Raw genomic sequence first — 16,177 nt, 5'->3', positions numbered from 1 at the left:
TTGTTCATCTCATTCTACGGCTGATGCAGGATTGTTTTATGGTGTTTCTTCAAACATTTGAAACCATTTTTGGAATAAAATCCTTTAAGGCTATTTTAGCTAGCATATTCTGTATTCTAAATACACTCATAATATTTGCACTATTTATGATAATACAAATTATAATAATTATTTTTTATTTAAATATGATTTCTCTTTAATGAATGTTTAAAAGTTCCCCATCTAAAGGTAGGGACACACCAAACCAACGCCAAAGATGAAATCTATCTCAAGCGCTGATGAAAGCCGACTCTTTTGTCGCCTCATTCGGTCTGTGCTTGAACACACCGAAAGAACTACAGCTGACTGTCAGCCAGCACACGTGTTCTGCGCCTACGTGTAAAAGAGATAACTGTCTATTTAAGCAGATATATATTCGTCATTTAAAAAAAGGGAAGCGAAACTAAGACTGCAGTTACTACAGTAAGACTGCAGTTAATACAAACTATAAACAAAACAGCGCTTGCTTACCGTTTTGAATCTTAATCATGCTGATCACGCTCTTTATTCCACTCCCCTCATGTTATTATGAAACTATTCGCGCAGTGAAATGCTCAGGTAAGATGATGTAAAATTAGAACAGCCTTCTGTCTGTGCCGTCATGACTTCTTTGCTTACTTTCATCACTTTTGCTCTTATTCTCGTGCACTGACTTGTTCGCTAAACTGAACAGCCAATCAGAGTTCTCTCTGTGACAGACGGCCCGACGCCAATTCTACATGTTGGAAAATCCCTGATGGATTCCGACTAGAGCCAACGGAGCGGAACACACCGAAAAAAACTAAGTCGGTCGATGCTCAAAAGCGGCCCGACATTGCCTGATGGCCGACCGTCGGCTTGGTGTGTCAATGGCTTAAGGGCCAGGTTTACTAACAGGTTGTGCCAGTGCAAACCCTCTTTTGCCGTTAAAAAACTACTGTCAGGATTTACTAAAGACACGCAGTGAAAAAAATAGCTGAAAAGGCGTGGACACAGTTATTTTTGCAGCTGACCTAACTGCATATGCATTTGTTGGAGTTTCCCTTTCAGATGCACAATTTATGGGAGGAGATTATTGAAATAAATCATTCAACGCAATTTACTAAAGTTTACGCTAGTCAATTCACTGGTATTTGCGCCATTATTTAACGCCCCAAAAAGCGTGTCTTAAACCAGACACTAATTTGCACTGCTCTTGGTAGGTCATTATGGAAACGATCTGCGTCTGTGTTCTTTAATTTGCGTGTTGTCAGTAGATCACTCGCAGAACATTCCACTCCCATCTGCGCTTTTTTGGAATTGCGCTCTCATGCTAATTTGCCCTGTTTAATAAATCTGGCCCTAAATCTCTTCTTCCTTGTCTGCTTCAGTTTGTTTTAAAGTGTTCGATGTAGATCGGGATGGAGTTCTGTCCAGGGATGAGATCCATGAGATGGTGGTGGCGCTGCTGGAAGTGTGGAAGGACAACCGTACAGATACCCTCCCCGTAAGTTTCTAATCAAACTTAAGTCCACAGAAAAAGCAATAAGCACATGATACGGTTTAGCTATTTGATTAACCTTTTGTTGCTAAACAAATTACTTCCTTAGTATTATATATGTTTGTGGATATGCCTATGAGGTGATTCATGCATATGAGATGCAATCATGTTTTTGCAGGTATGCATTAATGTGGGATAATACATTTAAATTAAACTCAAATCAATTCATTATTGATTTGTGCATCCTGAGTTGTCATTGTATGTCTTACATCTAATAGAGACCTTTCATGTCAGTTATAGATTTCATGATGATACTTCCTGATTTATGTATCTCTATGTTTCAGGAATTTGATTCCAGCGTGTCAGACATTGTAGAGGACATACTGAAAATGCACGACACAACAAAAGTAATTAGACTTTCTTTTCAATGCAAATTATAATTAGTTGATATTAATTTCAATTAATTTTCACCATTGCTGCTGATACCAAATTCGATGCAACAGCAAAAACTGTAAATTCCCTTTTAATTAAAATGGGATAAATTGCTTCCCTTTTAATTTTTAAATACATTTTACCAAATGAAATAAAACATTGGCATATAAATTACATTTATTTCTCAATTAAATAAACATTACTTGCATTTGTTAGTTTTTTTTCCTCAGGTTTTTTCAGGTTTTTCTTGGATCCAATATTTAAGGACATTATATGCGTGTATGTCATCTGTGCTTAAACATTTGTCTTGTGTTTTACTCACAGCACGGGCACTTAACCCTTGAGGACTATCAGATATGGAGCGTGAAAAGTGCCCTCGCCAATGAGTTCCTCAACTTGCTGTTTCAGGTAAGATCCTACCTTCAGTATTTTTGGACAAAGTAACAAAATACAAAGTGCGTCAATGCTTCAATAATCTGTAAGTGAGTCCAGTAAAGTATGTACGTTGTTATCTTGATTCTGGCCTCAAACGGCTTGTTAATCTGTTGATCATTAGGTGTGTCATATCGTCCTGGGCTTGCGTCCTGCTACCCCTGAAGAGGAAGGCCAGATCATTAGGTGAGAGTAGGACACAGCATTTCTTTACTCACCCTATTACTTTCTGTAACTCAGCTTCCTTTCAAAAGCGTCCTACTGAGCACTTTCTCAATGTTTTAAAACAAGCCGAATGAGGGCTGTATTGTATTTCACTCACCCATGATCCTCATGATTAGACTTTGTCTGTTTCTAAGGATCCATTGTATCTCCGTTGCCTCTAACAGCGTTTAAAATGAGACCGAGATTGAGAACACAATTTCATTTTCAATTCGATTTTCTAGCTGGACTGTTGGTGCTCAAAAAGACACTATAAATACTGTACCACATCATTGTGTCTTATTGTTTGGCTATACTGCCTAAGTTTATTATTGATATCTTATGACAGAAGGAATGTTTTGTTGGTTTATTTTGGTGCTTGTGTATAAATATGATAGTTCTTTTACTGACTGTTTGTCATCCACAATGATTTTGTGTGACGGCACAGGGGTTGGCTGGAGCGGGAGAGCAGGCATGGGCTACAGCCCAGTCAGAACTGGTTTCTGATCTCCATGCAGTGGTGGCAGCAGTGGAAAGACTATGTCAGATATGTGAGTAAGCATTATGTCTATGCAGCCTCTACATAACAATGAAAAGGGATCACATCATGATAAATCTAAATTTATTTTAGTACATTGTGCTGTTTTGTAAACAAACTGAGTACAACTAACTAAATTATGACCATTTTACAAATTATAATTGGACAACAGAGAAAACAGTAACCTGATCTGACCCATTTATAGTACACATATCAGGCTGGACCTTGTTTCTCTCAGACATCAACCGGCCAAAAAGTACTGACAATATGGAGCTTACATGTTTTTTTTGTATACAATATATTGTGTTAAACAGGATAATAAGTCGATTGTCGTAGAGCAGCCATCAATTCAGGGCAGTGGGATGAGAAGTTCTCAGTCTTCAGCACCTATAGAGCCTGTCCTGAACAGAATTGGAATAGTTGTGCGTTCTCCCAGTTCCCCTGAGGAAAAATTTCCTGATAACATCTCCAGCTCATCGGAGGCCTCAGAGAGCACTGGTAACAGTAAGTACACACTCAGTCATTGTTAAAAATATGATTTAAGCTGTGGCGTAGCAGTTATCACATACATTAGAAGAAAAAAATACTTTTATTTAGTAGGAATGCATTAAATTGATCAAAAGTGACAGTAAAGACATTTACATTGTTGCATAAGATTTCCATTTTAAAGAAATACTGTTCTTTTGAACCTTCTATTTATCACATAATCCTGAGGAAAAGAAAATATCACGTTTTCCACAAAAATATTAAAGGTGCTGTATGTAATTATTATTTTTGACTGTACTAAAGCATAAAAATACCATAATATGTTTGCAGATATTTAGGAAACATGGTAAAGTTCACATACTTTTTCTCAGAAAAAAAATGCTACAGCCAGTTATTCTACTTTGGTAGTGCTCTGGTCCAATAAAAAGGCATGAAGGCTGAAAAGAGGTGTTCAGCCTCCATTAAAGCATTTATTTTCACATCCTCAGGCCTGACCCCACACATCAGTTCTTCTGCCACAGACGTCTGCTTCGCTCGGCAGCACAACGTCTCTGATAACAACAACCAGTGTTTCTCTAGTGTCAATGGCCATTTGCCCAACAGCATGGTCGCGCAGAGGCCCGGTGCCATAGACAACCAGCCTCTGGTGACCACCGAGCCCATGAAGGTGAGTGTACGTGTGCTCAGAACACCCACTGAAACCAGGAAGCCACTGCTAATCCTTTTGCCCATCAAAATAACTACCAAAGTGCACTGAATCAGCCTGCTGGGGAAATAGCACCTTCAAGTTTTTTGTCTTTTATTCCATCTAATTATAGCTTTGGATGGCTCAAAACTACATTAAAGTTTCCTTTTTGAAATTAAAATCACCTTGAACAAATGAATCCTGTGAGAAATGGTCTGTAACATTTGTGTTCTAGAAAATGAAGCTGAAAGCATTTTGTATGAAACTGCTTGCTTCAGTAATGGCTTGTCACAAACACATTTGCAGTTATATAATAATATAATGTCCAGTATAATCAGACTCTTTCTTTACACAACACAATACATTGCAGCTGTAAAGTTAAAAAGGGACCTTTTTGGTCCTGTCCGCCCCTTCATCCAACCTCCCACTCTCACAGTCAACAAGAAAAGAGCAGGGTGAAGGATGTTTATACCACCTGTGATTTATTCACTGGAGGTCACTACAATTTATCATTGCAAATTGCTGTCAATATGAACTCCCCTTGATTGTGTGACTCCGTTTTGTCCAGGCACCCACGTTGACTATGGAGGGAGGGCGGCTGAAGAAGTCCCAACAGCTGTTGGCTAGCCGGGACTTTGAGACTGTGCCAGAGCCGGTATGGAGGGCACTTTATCACTGGTATGGGGCCAACGTCAGCCTCCCCCGACCGGTATGTATTCCATGTCCCAACATAGGCACTAGGCTTTTTTGCTTCGACACACAATGATATTGATGATGTGACATGAGTTGTCACATGAACTGTGTCAGATATTACTAAACCTGTTTCCTGAATACAGATTATGCTTGGCTATTTTGATTTAACCCTCTGTTGGACAGTGTTGCCTCTCGGTATCAGACTCATTTTCTTCACTTTACTAGCACATGATTCATATTAGATGGCCTTAAATGGTTAATAATGAAGAGATGTTGTCAAATAAACAGTAAAAAGGTTACATTCTGGAGGTGATTTAAATTAAAGAATATTTTACATTATGCACCATGTGAATGATGAACTGCCCTTTAAAAAAAAAAAAGATTCTTCCCCTCATAAAAAATTTAGTTAATATTCCTTATTTTTATCAAATTAAAAATTGCATTTTTTTTTTTGTTGTTGTTATATATCTTTTTCTCTCTCTTTTTTTATATTAGTAAAATAGTATATTAGTCAAAAATTATAAACTAAATGTAATTACAAATATTATTTAATGATTTTGGCAGCGTACCTTAAAAGGAAGTATTAATTTTCTAAATTAAAAAAAGTTTTTGATTTTGGTAATGATATAAATTTTACAGTAAATCAAACTTTTTTGTCATAATGTATGCAGTAGGGGTTTAAAATTTTGACTGAGGAATGACCATGAAAAGAGCTTTAAAATGTCGCCTGAATCTAGCCTTTGAACTTCTCATTTAGTTTGATTCAGCCAAATTTAGCTTCTCTCTTAAGCAGTTGCACCACTGTAGTCAAGCTTTTTTAAACATTTTACATTCTTCTCTATACATACTTTTTTTCTTCTTTCAGGTCATCACGTCTACAGTCACACTTCACCCAGAGCTAGAGCTCTTCCCCCGCTACCTTCTGTTCCTGCGACAGCAACCGGCCACACGCAGCCCTCAGTCTAACATCTGGGTCAATATGGGTATGAGCAGCCTGCGAATGTTCCCTCCACATATGCCCCGAGGTAACGTAAGCCTGCAGCAAGAGAGAGGCTCCCTCCACCTCCGCCTTGACCAGTTTCTCTAATCTCCTAAAATGCATCCAGCACGGTCTCAGCAAAAACGACCTGTCTGGATTACTAAAGAGCCAAATCCTGTTGCCAACACCCAGAGTCATCTTCTGAGTTCGGCCTAGAATAGAAAATAATAATAAAGAACAAAAGAAAACATCAAATATATAAAATTACATTGGTTATATTAAATATTTTATATTTTTTGTTAAATGCTACATTTTGCTCACACAAAACTATAATGTAATCCATGACAGCTATAAAACCATTTTGAATACATTTTTAAAAAATGAATCCAGATATTTAAGTATTCGAGACTAGAAATATTGTATGTCACTCAGTCATGGCTGTCTGGCTCAGAAGACTGTTTGGTGTGGGTAAAGATGAGTGCTCTCTGGCTGATTTCCTGTAATTTTTTGCTTTGCAATCTTACCAATTTTTTTTATTTTTTTTTGTCTCAAATCATTTGTCTTCTATGAAATCAATAATTGCTGTATGAATCTTATATGTATTTTTATTTTTTCACAAGACTGGACTAATTAAAAATTGGCTTAATTTTTATTTTTTTCAAATCACCCAAACTAATGATTTGATGAATGTTCCCTTTTGAAAATGACCTTTGCCCTTTCTTGCTGCTACCTTACAACTAATCCTCAGTCTGTCAATCAGGTATTGGTGCTGTGTATGTTATATATTGATCTGTGTGCGCCTTGTGACATCTGTGTTGATTTAATAGCATGCATGCTAGGCTATATGGATGGAATGGACTGGATCTTCACATTTCTCATCATTAAAATGAAACCATAAAATTATTACTTTACTAATTTAGCATAGTAAGTTAAATTACATTTACATACTCCATGATTTCTTTAATGTTCATTTTTGAAGATATATATATAACAACACAGCTGGTGGAACTACGATCAAAGGTTGTATTTAAAATGTGTAAATGTTTTTTGCATGTGACAAAGAGAATGCTAAAAGGTGCTTCGTTCCCAACACAGGAAATGTTCCTTCTCCGAACGCCCCTCTGAAGCGAGTGCTGGCATACACGGGCTGTTTCAGCAGGATGGGCACCATTAAAGACATTCATGATTACCTGTCCCAGAGGTTACGCATAAAAGAAGAGGACATGCGCCTCTGGCTCTACAATAGTGAGGTGGGTACTAGAGCCCTGCGAGGGACTGTTTTCTTAATCCCGCTCCCTCTGAATTTCTGACCATTACCGCCCTCTCCCGCAACGTGTGTGTTCCACTCCCGCCTGCACAAAAATTGCTCAAACATTAGGGCTATGCTAAACGTTCAGAATAACAGATATAATGCATTGCGTTTAATTAAGCCGACCTTAAGATAAAGTAATGCTAGCACGGTAGCACCACAAATGACACATTCGGTCAGCTTTTTATTAGCCTTATAAAACTCCATCAACTGTTAAAACAAAACATCACAACTAGTGGAACCTAAAAACACATTTTAAATGTAAGCGTAACTAACAACACACACACACACACCTAACCATAACAGTTAAACTCTGGTAAATTAACAAGGCACAATATTTAACTGAATTAAATATAAAATAAATAAATATTAAACAAATTAAATATAAAATAAATTTCATGAAATAAATAAAAAAAATCTTTTTTTAACTGGACAAATGTGACAACATTAAGTCTAACTGGGACATGAATTTAAATTTGATTTATTTAAAAAAAAAAAACTTTAAAGAGAGCATTTGATTGGACAAAAATGTGTAGTACAGGATGATCCCTCAATCTTTGCTCCATTTTCCTGTTAGAGAAGGACTGTAAATTTGAAATCTGTAAAATGTTAATTCTACCAGTTATTAGAGGTCTTATGCACACTACTGTTCAAAAGAAGATTTTGTATGTTTTTTAAATAAGTCTCTTATGCTCACCAAGGCTGAATGAATAGATTTCCCAAAGAAATGAATATCATAAAAATTCATGATGCATACATTTATACTAATCTTGTTTTATATTGTCTTTTTATCAGAATTACCTCACTCTCCTGGACGATGAAGATCACACTTTAGAAAGTTTGAAAATTCAAGACGAACAGCACTTAGTCATCGAGGGTATGTCTGTGACATTTATCTGTCTTAATTAAAGTTTTATCTCATTTCACATTTGCTGAGCAGTGTGGATTAAATTGCAAAGCATGCATGACCATACTGATGGAAAAGGAAAAATTATTAAGAGATCTTTCCCTTTCTCCAGTTCGAAACAAAGATATGAGCTGGCCAGAGGAAATGTCTTTCATTGCAAACAGCAGCAAAATCGACAGACACAAAGGTAATGTCAGAGTTCTTGGAAAGTGTTGGAAAAATCTATGCAAATTGGAGGCTAGCCAAAACCATCTACAAATGCCAGAATGTTTATCTGAGTTTGACCTTACCTAGATGGCACTATAATACAATTCTTTAGACCGGTTTCTTGTATCAAAGCAGATATCAAGTAGATTATTAACACAGGAACAAAAGTAGCAAGAGTCCAAGCAATTACATAACAAAGCAACATAAAAGCCAAATCAAGACAGATATCAGCTTTGACATTTAAAGACTCACTGTTGCTGTCGAACTCTATGAAATCCTGAGTAATTGAACTTTATGGAGATAGTACTCAAGTGGTTGTGCCTGTGAAGTCTAAACCTTCAGTCTCTCTTAAATTTTTTACAAATTTTGTCCCATTTTTCTTGCAGTTCCTACTGAGAAAGGTGCCACAGGTTTGAGTAACCTGGGTAACACATGCTTCATGAACTCCAGTATTCAATGTGTAAGCAATACCAAGCCCCTCACTGAGTACTTCATCTCAGGGCGACACCTTTATGAGCTTAACAGGTAAGGAAACATGGCCAGTGCCTTTTTAAATACCAAAACCACTTGTAACTACTTAGTTAAGCATTCACATTTACTGTTGCTCTGAAATAGTTTGTGGGCGAAATCCATCCAATCATTTCAACAGGAATCCACACGAGCATGAGTTTCACACGAGGGCGAAAAAGTGTGTTTGTGTATTTGGGTATTTGAGTTGGTGATGCCATGTTGACCAACAGAAAGTTGCTTGATTTAAAAGTGACTTCTGTGTGAGGAGTGCTTGATGCATCAACCATTAAGAATGGACAATGGAACTCTTTTGCCCACGAAATTCCAAAACGCTGCTACTGTGATGCACCTTTATACTTAAAGGAAAAGTTGGAAACTTTTGTATGGGTCACTATCATACTTCTTGACCAATGAGCTGTCTTGCCTTGACAGAACCAATCCAATAGGAATGCGTGGTCACATGGCCAAATGCTATGGTGATTTGGTACAGGAACTCTGGAGCGGCACCCAGAAGAACGTTGCACCTCTAAAACTCAGGGTGGGTTTTGAAATTCTCAGTTATCTCTGAAATTATGAGCATCAAACCCAAATGTTTACATTACAATTCTTATGCCATTTTTTGAAAAAAAAAACATTTTTGTAGTGGACAATAGCAAAGTATGCACCGAGATTCAATGGCTTCCAGCAGCAAGACTCCCAGGAGCTCTTGGCATTTCTCTTGGATGGGCTTCATGAAGACTTGAATCGCGTGCACGAGAAGCCGTACGTGGAGCTCAAGGATAGTGATGGACGGCCAGATAATGAAGTAGCCACAGAGGTTAGTGTCAAAACTCCTGTTTTTCAGCCCCTGCCAGGCTCAATACATCAGCTCAGCACTCTTAAATGAACCTATATGGACACGCTGATGAAAAGTCATTTCTTCACCCTGAGGACATCTGCGTGTTTCTCTTTCACAGGCCTGGGAAAACCATTTGCGGAGAAATCGTTCAATTGTGGTGGACCTCTTCCATGGGCAGCTCAGGTCCCAGGTGAAGTGCAAGACCTGCGGCCACATCAGCGCCCGCTTCGACCCCTTTAACTTCCTGTCGTTGCCGCTGCCCATGGACAGCTCCATGCACTTAGAAATCACAGGTAAAGCCAAGCAGAAAGAAAACATAAACATTTTAAAATTCATCAGCAGGTACAGCAGTCTCACATAAAAGCTTTTGTGATTTGCAGTTATCAAACTTGACGGTTCTACTCCGGTGCGTTACGGGCTCCGTCTCAACATGGATGAGAAGTACATGGGCCTGAAGAAACAGCTGAGCGAGCTGTGCAACCTGAAACCTGAGCAGATCCTACTGGCTGAGGTTCATACATCCAACATCAAGGTCAGCTCAACTCACCAGATCAGACACTGTTGTTGAGACAATCCAAGTGGCCTGGCTTTTAAATAAATGCTTCTCTTTGATCTAGAACTTTCCTCAGGACAACCAGAAGGTGCGACACTCTGTGAACTGCTTCCTCTGTGCATTTGAAATCCCTGTGCCTGGCTCACCCACCTCAGTCACCTCTCCAGTGCAAACAGGTAATGATTGATTTCTTCTTTCTCTTGGTTCTTAAAAGAGAAGTTTTGCTTTATCATGGACACCCTTATTTGCCATTGACCCATATTATTATTAATAAAGATTACATTTTGTTTATGTAATTTTTTTTTTTTTAGAAAAAACACCTACAGCCAACGGGACAGCAGGAAACAATCACATTGGAAAGTCTGGCCTAATTCCCAATGGCATGCCCAGCACAGTGGTCCCCTGTACCCCCGAGAAGCCCTTCGCCAATGGTATCCCTAATGGCCATGCTGTGCCAATGCAAGACAGCCCCTTCATTGGCTACATCATTGCCATGCACAGAAAGATGGTGAGCATTCACTTCATATTCACTGTTGGACTGAAAGAGTAAGTCCACCTCAAAAATGAACAAAAAAAAATAGTCATCAATTACTAATTAATCTTCGAAACACAAATGAAGATATTGTAATGAAATCTGAGATATTTCTGTCCCTCCATTAACAGTCCATGGAACTACCATTTTGACGTAAAACTAATACATATGAATCGAGCAGCTTAATCCAAATTTTCTGAAGAGATACAGTTGCTTTATATGGTGAACAGATTAACATAATAATTTATCAACACACACATCAGATATGGCAAATGGAAGCTCAAGCATGCTTGCTTGATGTGCGAGAACCAATGAGGTTCATTCTCATGTGTTACGCAGCACATTTGAGCTTCTGCAAGAACCACTGAGGTTTGGCTCACGCGTCGAGCAAGTATGGTTGAGCTTCTGTTTATGTTCACTGATCAATGTTTATATGTGAAGAAAAGCCTAAATTCAACATTTTCATCATATAAAGTGATCCAGTCTCTTCAGAACATTTGGACTAAACTGCTTGATTCATATGGATTAGTTTTACAATCTCTGAACTTTTTGAAGTATCAAAGTGGTAGTTGCATGGACTGTCAAAGAAGGGACAGAAAATGAAAAATTTCATTTGTGTTTCGAAGATGAAGTCTTATGGGTTTGGAATGACATGAGGGTGAGTAATTGATGACAATTGTATAAAAAAATTTGGGTGAACTAACCCTTTAACATGATGGTCATAAGCATCCTAAGTGTCCGGTCTTTCTCCTCAGATGCGGACGGAGCTGTACTTCCTGTCCTCTCAGAAGAACAGGCCCAGTCTGTTTGGCATGCCGCTTATTGTGCCGTGCACTGTGCACACAAGTAAAAAGGACCTGTATGATGCCGTGTGGATCCAGGTGTCCCGACTTGCCAGCCCTCTGCCCCCACAGGAAGCCAGCAACCACGCTCAAGACTGGTCAGTGGCATCTGTAGCTCACAGCGTATTGATGTTGATCATTAGTTTGGATGTTTGTTTGTTCGTTTTTTTGTCCGAAGTACACCAGTCAAAGGTTAGGGTTCATCAAGATTTTATTTATGTTTTTGAAAGAAGTCTCTAATGCTTACCAAGGCTGCATTTGATCAAAAATACATTAATTTACATTATTGTAAAAACAGTAATATTAGTAAATTATATTACATTTTATTATATTAATATATATTTTAAAATGCATTTTATTTGTACACAGTTGTGCTGCCTTGTATTTTTGTGGAAACCGCTATATATATATATATATATAAATTTTTTTTTTTTTTCAAGATTCTTTGACGAATAGAAAGTTCAAAAGAACATAATTTATGTGAAATAGAAATATTTTTTTAACAAATATCTTTACTTGATCAATTGAATGTGTTCTAGCTGAATAAAAGTATTAATTTCTTTAAAATAAAATTGTACTTTACCAAACCTTTTGAACGATAATGTATCCTATTTCCCTCAGTGACAAATGTACTGTTAGCTTTTTGATACTTTATACAAGACCTAATGAAATTTATTCTATTTTTCATTTTTCAGATTTAATACAAATTAATGCAAATGATAGCATCATAATAACAATTGAATTTCACAGTTCCTTTAGTTCCTTATTTCAGTTCACTTGGCCATTAGTGACCTAGAAAATAGTGCAGAATGTTAAATATTTTTTATTCCTTAACTTCTCTGTTTTAAATTTTTCAATAAAAAATTTGTGGTTTTGGCCCCCTGTGCACATCTGTAAGGTAGAGTTCCTTTACTCTGTTATGTGACATGTGATGTTCTCTTCCAGTGATGACAGTATGGGCTATCAATACCCCTTCACTCTGCGGGTGGTGCAGAAAGATGGTAATTCCTGTGCCTGGTGTCCCTGGTACAGGTAAGGCATTTGAGTTCAGCGTTTGTGCATGCACATATCTCACACTGTGGGCTGTCGTGACTGACAAGGGTTGTCGTGACTTTGCCAGGTTCTGCAGAGGCTGCACAGTGGACTGTAATGAAGACAGAGCATCTTTGGGAAATGCCTACATTGCTGTAGACTGGGACCCCACAGCCCTGCACCTTCGCTACCAGACCTCTCAGGAAAGAGTACGTGCTTTACAGATGTTCACAGATTTTAAAGGTCATAAAAGCAGCATATTCAGTCAGTGGGTTGTTGCTTTTTGACAGTATATCCTTCTATACTGCATCCAGTCTGATGCTGCACTGCAGGACTTGATGTACACATAATGATTACTCTGCTAGTGCTGTCATTCCCTGTGAAGAGATTTGCTTTCATCTCACATCACAGCTGAGAAATCCATTAAAATCATATTGAATGATTAATTGTTTTCTGGGTCTGCTGCCTCTATTTTACCTCTAGCAAGAGCTCCTGATATAAACTGCTAATTATTATCTATCATTTACTACTTGCAAAATACACTTTCTGATTGCATACTCTACTGCAGAGTCATAGTAAATAAGCTGTTTAAAATTGGAGATGACAAATAAAATCCCATGGTTTTTGCACCACTTTTATGGTGCATTACAAACCAGAACTGACCTTTTTATAACATACGATGAGTCTGCAAATAATGTTTAATTGTGCATTAAAAAGAAATGCCTTCAAATGTAATAACATTCTAGTTCTAAATCTTTTAAATAGGTCCAGAGCTCTTAGTGTTTTTGGGTAGTTATCATTTCATTCTGTTACTGTGTCTGTCAAGTAATTAGTTGCTGATGTTTATGTGGAGCAGATAGTGGAAGAGCATCCCAGTGTTGAGCAGAGTCGGCGTGCTCAGGCAGAGCCTATCAGTCTGGACAGCTGTTTGAAAGCCTTCACCAGTGAAGAAGAGTTAGGGGAGGATGAGCTCTATTACTGCTCCAAGTGTAAGACCCACCGCCTGGCCACCAAGAAGCTGGACCTCTGGAGGCTGCCCCCCGTACTGGTTAGAAACCCAAATATTTGTTTCCTCCTTCTCTGAAAAAATTTAATTTAATTAAATATATATTATAAATATATAATAAAATATGTATATATAGTACTGGTCAAAAGTTTGGAAACATTTTTTTTTTTAATGTTTTTGAAAGAAGTCTCTTCTGCTCATCAAGCCTGCATCTATTTAAACAAAAATACAGAAAAAAGAGTAATGAAATATGATTACAATTTAAAATAATGGTTTTCTATTTTAATATACTTTATTTATAAATTATTTCTGTGATGCAAAGCTGAATTTTCATCAGCCGTCACTCCAGTCTTCAGTGTCATGTCTGTCACATGATCCTTCAGAAATCAGTCTAATATGGTGATTTATGATCAATGTTAGAAACAATTGTGCTGCTTAATATTTTTTTTATAACATGTGATAACCTTATTTGAGGATTCTTTGATGAATAGAAAGTTAAAAAAGAACAGCATTTATTTAAAATAAAAACAGATATAGGAATAGATAAAATAGATTCACTACCATTCAAAGTTTTGGGGTCAGTAAAAAAAAAAATTCTTTCTTCTTTTTAATAGGATGTGTCAAATTGATTGTAAAAGCAGTTAGTGATAGTGATAGAAAAGATTTCGATTTTGAATAAATGCTGTTCTTTTTAACTTTTTCAATGAATCCTGAAAATGTATTACAAGTTCCAAAAAATATATGAAGCAGCACAACTGTTTCCAACAATGATGATAACTGAGTATCAAATCAGCCTATTAGAATGATTTCTGAAGGATCATGTGACACTGAAGACTGGAGTAATGGCTGATTTAAATTGTGCCCTTTTAGCTCATTTAATCTGATAAAATATAATTAAAAAGAAAATCTTATTTTTCTTTAATAAAATCTTTAAAAATACATATTTTTATTTATTTTTATTATTATATAGTTTTAGATCTTTTGAGCTAAATAAGCTACATTTAACATACTGTATCATTTTAAGCAAGTTGCCCTTTGTAACATTTGGTTACAACATATTTTTTCAGATTGTTCATTTGAAACGCTTCCAGTTTGTCAATGGTCGGTGGATTAAGTCTCAGAAGATTGTGAAGTTTCCACGCGAGAGCTTTGACCCCAGTGCGTTCCTGACCCCACGGGAGGTAGCTCAGAGCATGGGCAGCTTGCAGAGCCTCCAGAGCGAATGCCTGGTAGAGGAGCTCCAGATGCTGGAGAGAGGAGACTCCTCTGTGTCCTCCATCTCCACTACTACTGTGGCCAGTCCTCCCACCTCTGGCAAAGGTCTGTCTCTCTTCTCTATTTGCAGACCTTTTAAATGAACACTGCTTGAGATTCTCTAACCACTGCGTTGTTGTTTTAGGCACCCCGTGCTCTATCAGGAGGGTGTGCAGCCCATTGAGCAGAAACAGCAGCCCTGGCAGCAGCCCCAAAAATACAGGACGGAAACAGGGGCGTCTGCGTCTTCCACAGCTGGGCAGTAGGCATCGACTCTGCAACAGCAAAGAAAACCTGGATGCCTGTAGCAATAGCAAGGAGAGCGAGACCGAGTCAGAGCAGGGCACAGTGACGGACGGGGAGAATCAGATGCCATCTGATGCAAATGGGCAAGACACCTGGTCACTGGACGCCTCAAGCAGCGACTGCGATGCCATCATGGTGAATGGACTGGGACAAGACAGCAGTCAGAGTAATGGACACTCAGAGGTCAGCACAGACCTGGACACCCCTCACCAAAGAAATGACATCTGCCTGGAGCCCCTGTACAATTTATATGCAATCTCAGTAAGTGATTCTTCTCTACATGTTTCGATGTGTAATGATTCCTTTTGTAAAAAGCCTTTCTGACACCTTAATTGTTGTTTTTCTTTTAAGTGCCATTCAGGAATAATGGGAGGGGGGCACTATGTGACTTATGCTAAAAACCCCAATGAAAAATGGTACTGTTACAATGACAGCAGTTGCAAGGTAAGATCACAACTCTGTTTATTTGACATCTCATGGGTTTCTATTATTTGACACTCTTACTGCACAGAGTATATATTTCTGCAAGGATGGAAAATTCTTGGACAACGAAGTATAGATATCAAAAGTACCGGTACTTATGATACTAAAATAAACAAATTGGGCGCTACAGCCTGAAGTATCTGTCAGCAATTACCATCTGAATTTGGTATCATCACATTGACTGGCAGGTGCTTTCAAAAGCTCAACATTGTTTGAATTTAATTAAATCGAATTCATTTAAATAAATGTTATTTTAATGTTATTTAAAATTAAATTCAATGAAAATACCATGTTTAATATAAGTACTGTGGTATCAACATTGGGTTTATATTCCTGAAATATTTCCCTTGCATTGGTGTCGACTGCTGAAAAATTAAATAAAAAACAATTCAATCTGAAATAAAAATCATGTGTTCAATATAAGTACTATGGTATCAACATGGAAATTTACATT

General features: G+C 37.7%; 1 protein-coding gene across 4 annotated transcripts in view; it reads left to right on the top strand.

Annotated features, from left to right (window-relative positions):
• usp32 (ubiquitin specific peptidase 32) overlaps nt 1–16,177 on the top strand; it is a 48,824-nt gene that overhangs the window by 30,236 nt on the left and 2,411 nt on the right. For 3 of the 4 annotated variants that reach the window (XR_014628774.1, XR_014628775.1, XM_084419394.1), the window contains exons 8-33: nt 1,389–1,504; nt 1,843–1,905; nt 2,255–2,338; nt 2,487–2,548; nt 3,012–3,114; nt 3,416–3,605; nt 4,076–4,254; nt 4,841–4,981; nt 5,831–5,948; nt 7,040–7,194; nt 8,049–8,130; nt 8,273–8,347; nt 8,754–8,892; nt 9,310–9,415; nt 9,521–9,694; nt 9,834–10,008; nt 10,096–10,247; nt 10,333–10,444; nt 10,580–10,776; nt 11,556–11,740; nt 12,588–12,674; nt 12,763–12,883; nt 13,531–13,722; nt 14,748–15,000; nt 15,080–15,501; nt 15,592–15,684. Coding sequence is in view for 2 of the 4 variants with exons in the window: in XM_084419394.1 (XP_084275520.1) it covers nt 1,389–1,504; nt 1,843–1,905; nt 2,255–2,338; nt 2,487–2,548; nt 3,012–3,114; nt 3,416–3,605; nt 4,076–4,254; nt 4,841–4,981; nt 5,831–5,948; nt 7,040–7,194; nt 8,049–8,130; nt 8,273–8,347; nt 8,754–8,892; nt 9,310–9,415; nt 9,521–9,694; nt 9,834–10,008; nt 10,096–10,247; nt 10,333–10,444; nt 10,580–10,776; nt 11,556–11,740; nt 12,588–12,674; nt 12,763–12,883; nt 13,531–13,722; nt 14,748–15,000; nt 15,080–15,501; nt 15,592–15,684 (3,776 nt within the window). In the remaining 2 variants the exon portion in view is untranslated. Of the gene's footprint in view, nt 1–1,388; nt 1,505–1,842; nt 1,906–2,254; nt 2,339–2,486; nt 2,549–3,011; nt 3,115–3,415; nt 3,606–4,075; nt 4,255–4,840; nt 4,982–5,830; nt 5,991–7,039; nt 7,195–8,048; nt 8,131–8,272; nt 8,348–8,753; nt 8,893–9,309; nt 9,416–9,520; nt 9,695–9,833; nt 10,009–10,095; nt 10,248–10,332; nt 10,445–10,579; nt 10,777–11,555; nt 11,741–12,587; nt 12,675–12,762; nt 12,884–13,530; nt 13,723–14,747; nt 15,001–15,079; nt 15,502–15,591; nt 15,685–16,177 lie in introns of all 4 variants that reach the window. The other variant, XM_084419393.1, reaches the window with a different exon arrangement.

Source organism: Rutilus rutilus, assembly GCF_951802725.1.
Source record: "Rutilus rutilus genome assembly, chromosome: 9".
NCBI lineage: Eukaryota > Metazoa > Chordata > Actinopteri > Cypriniformes > Leuciscidae > Rutilus > Rutilus rutilus.
This window is presented reverse-complemented; position numbering and strand designations above follow the sequence as displayed.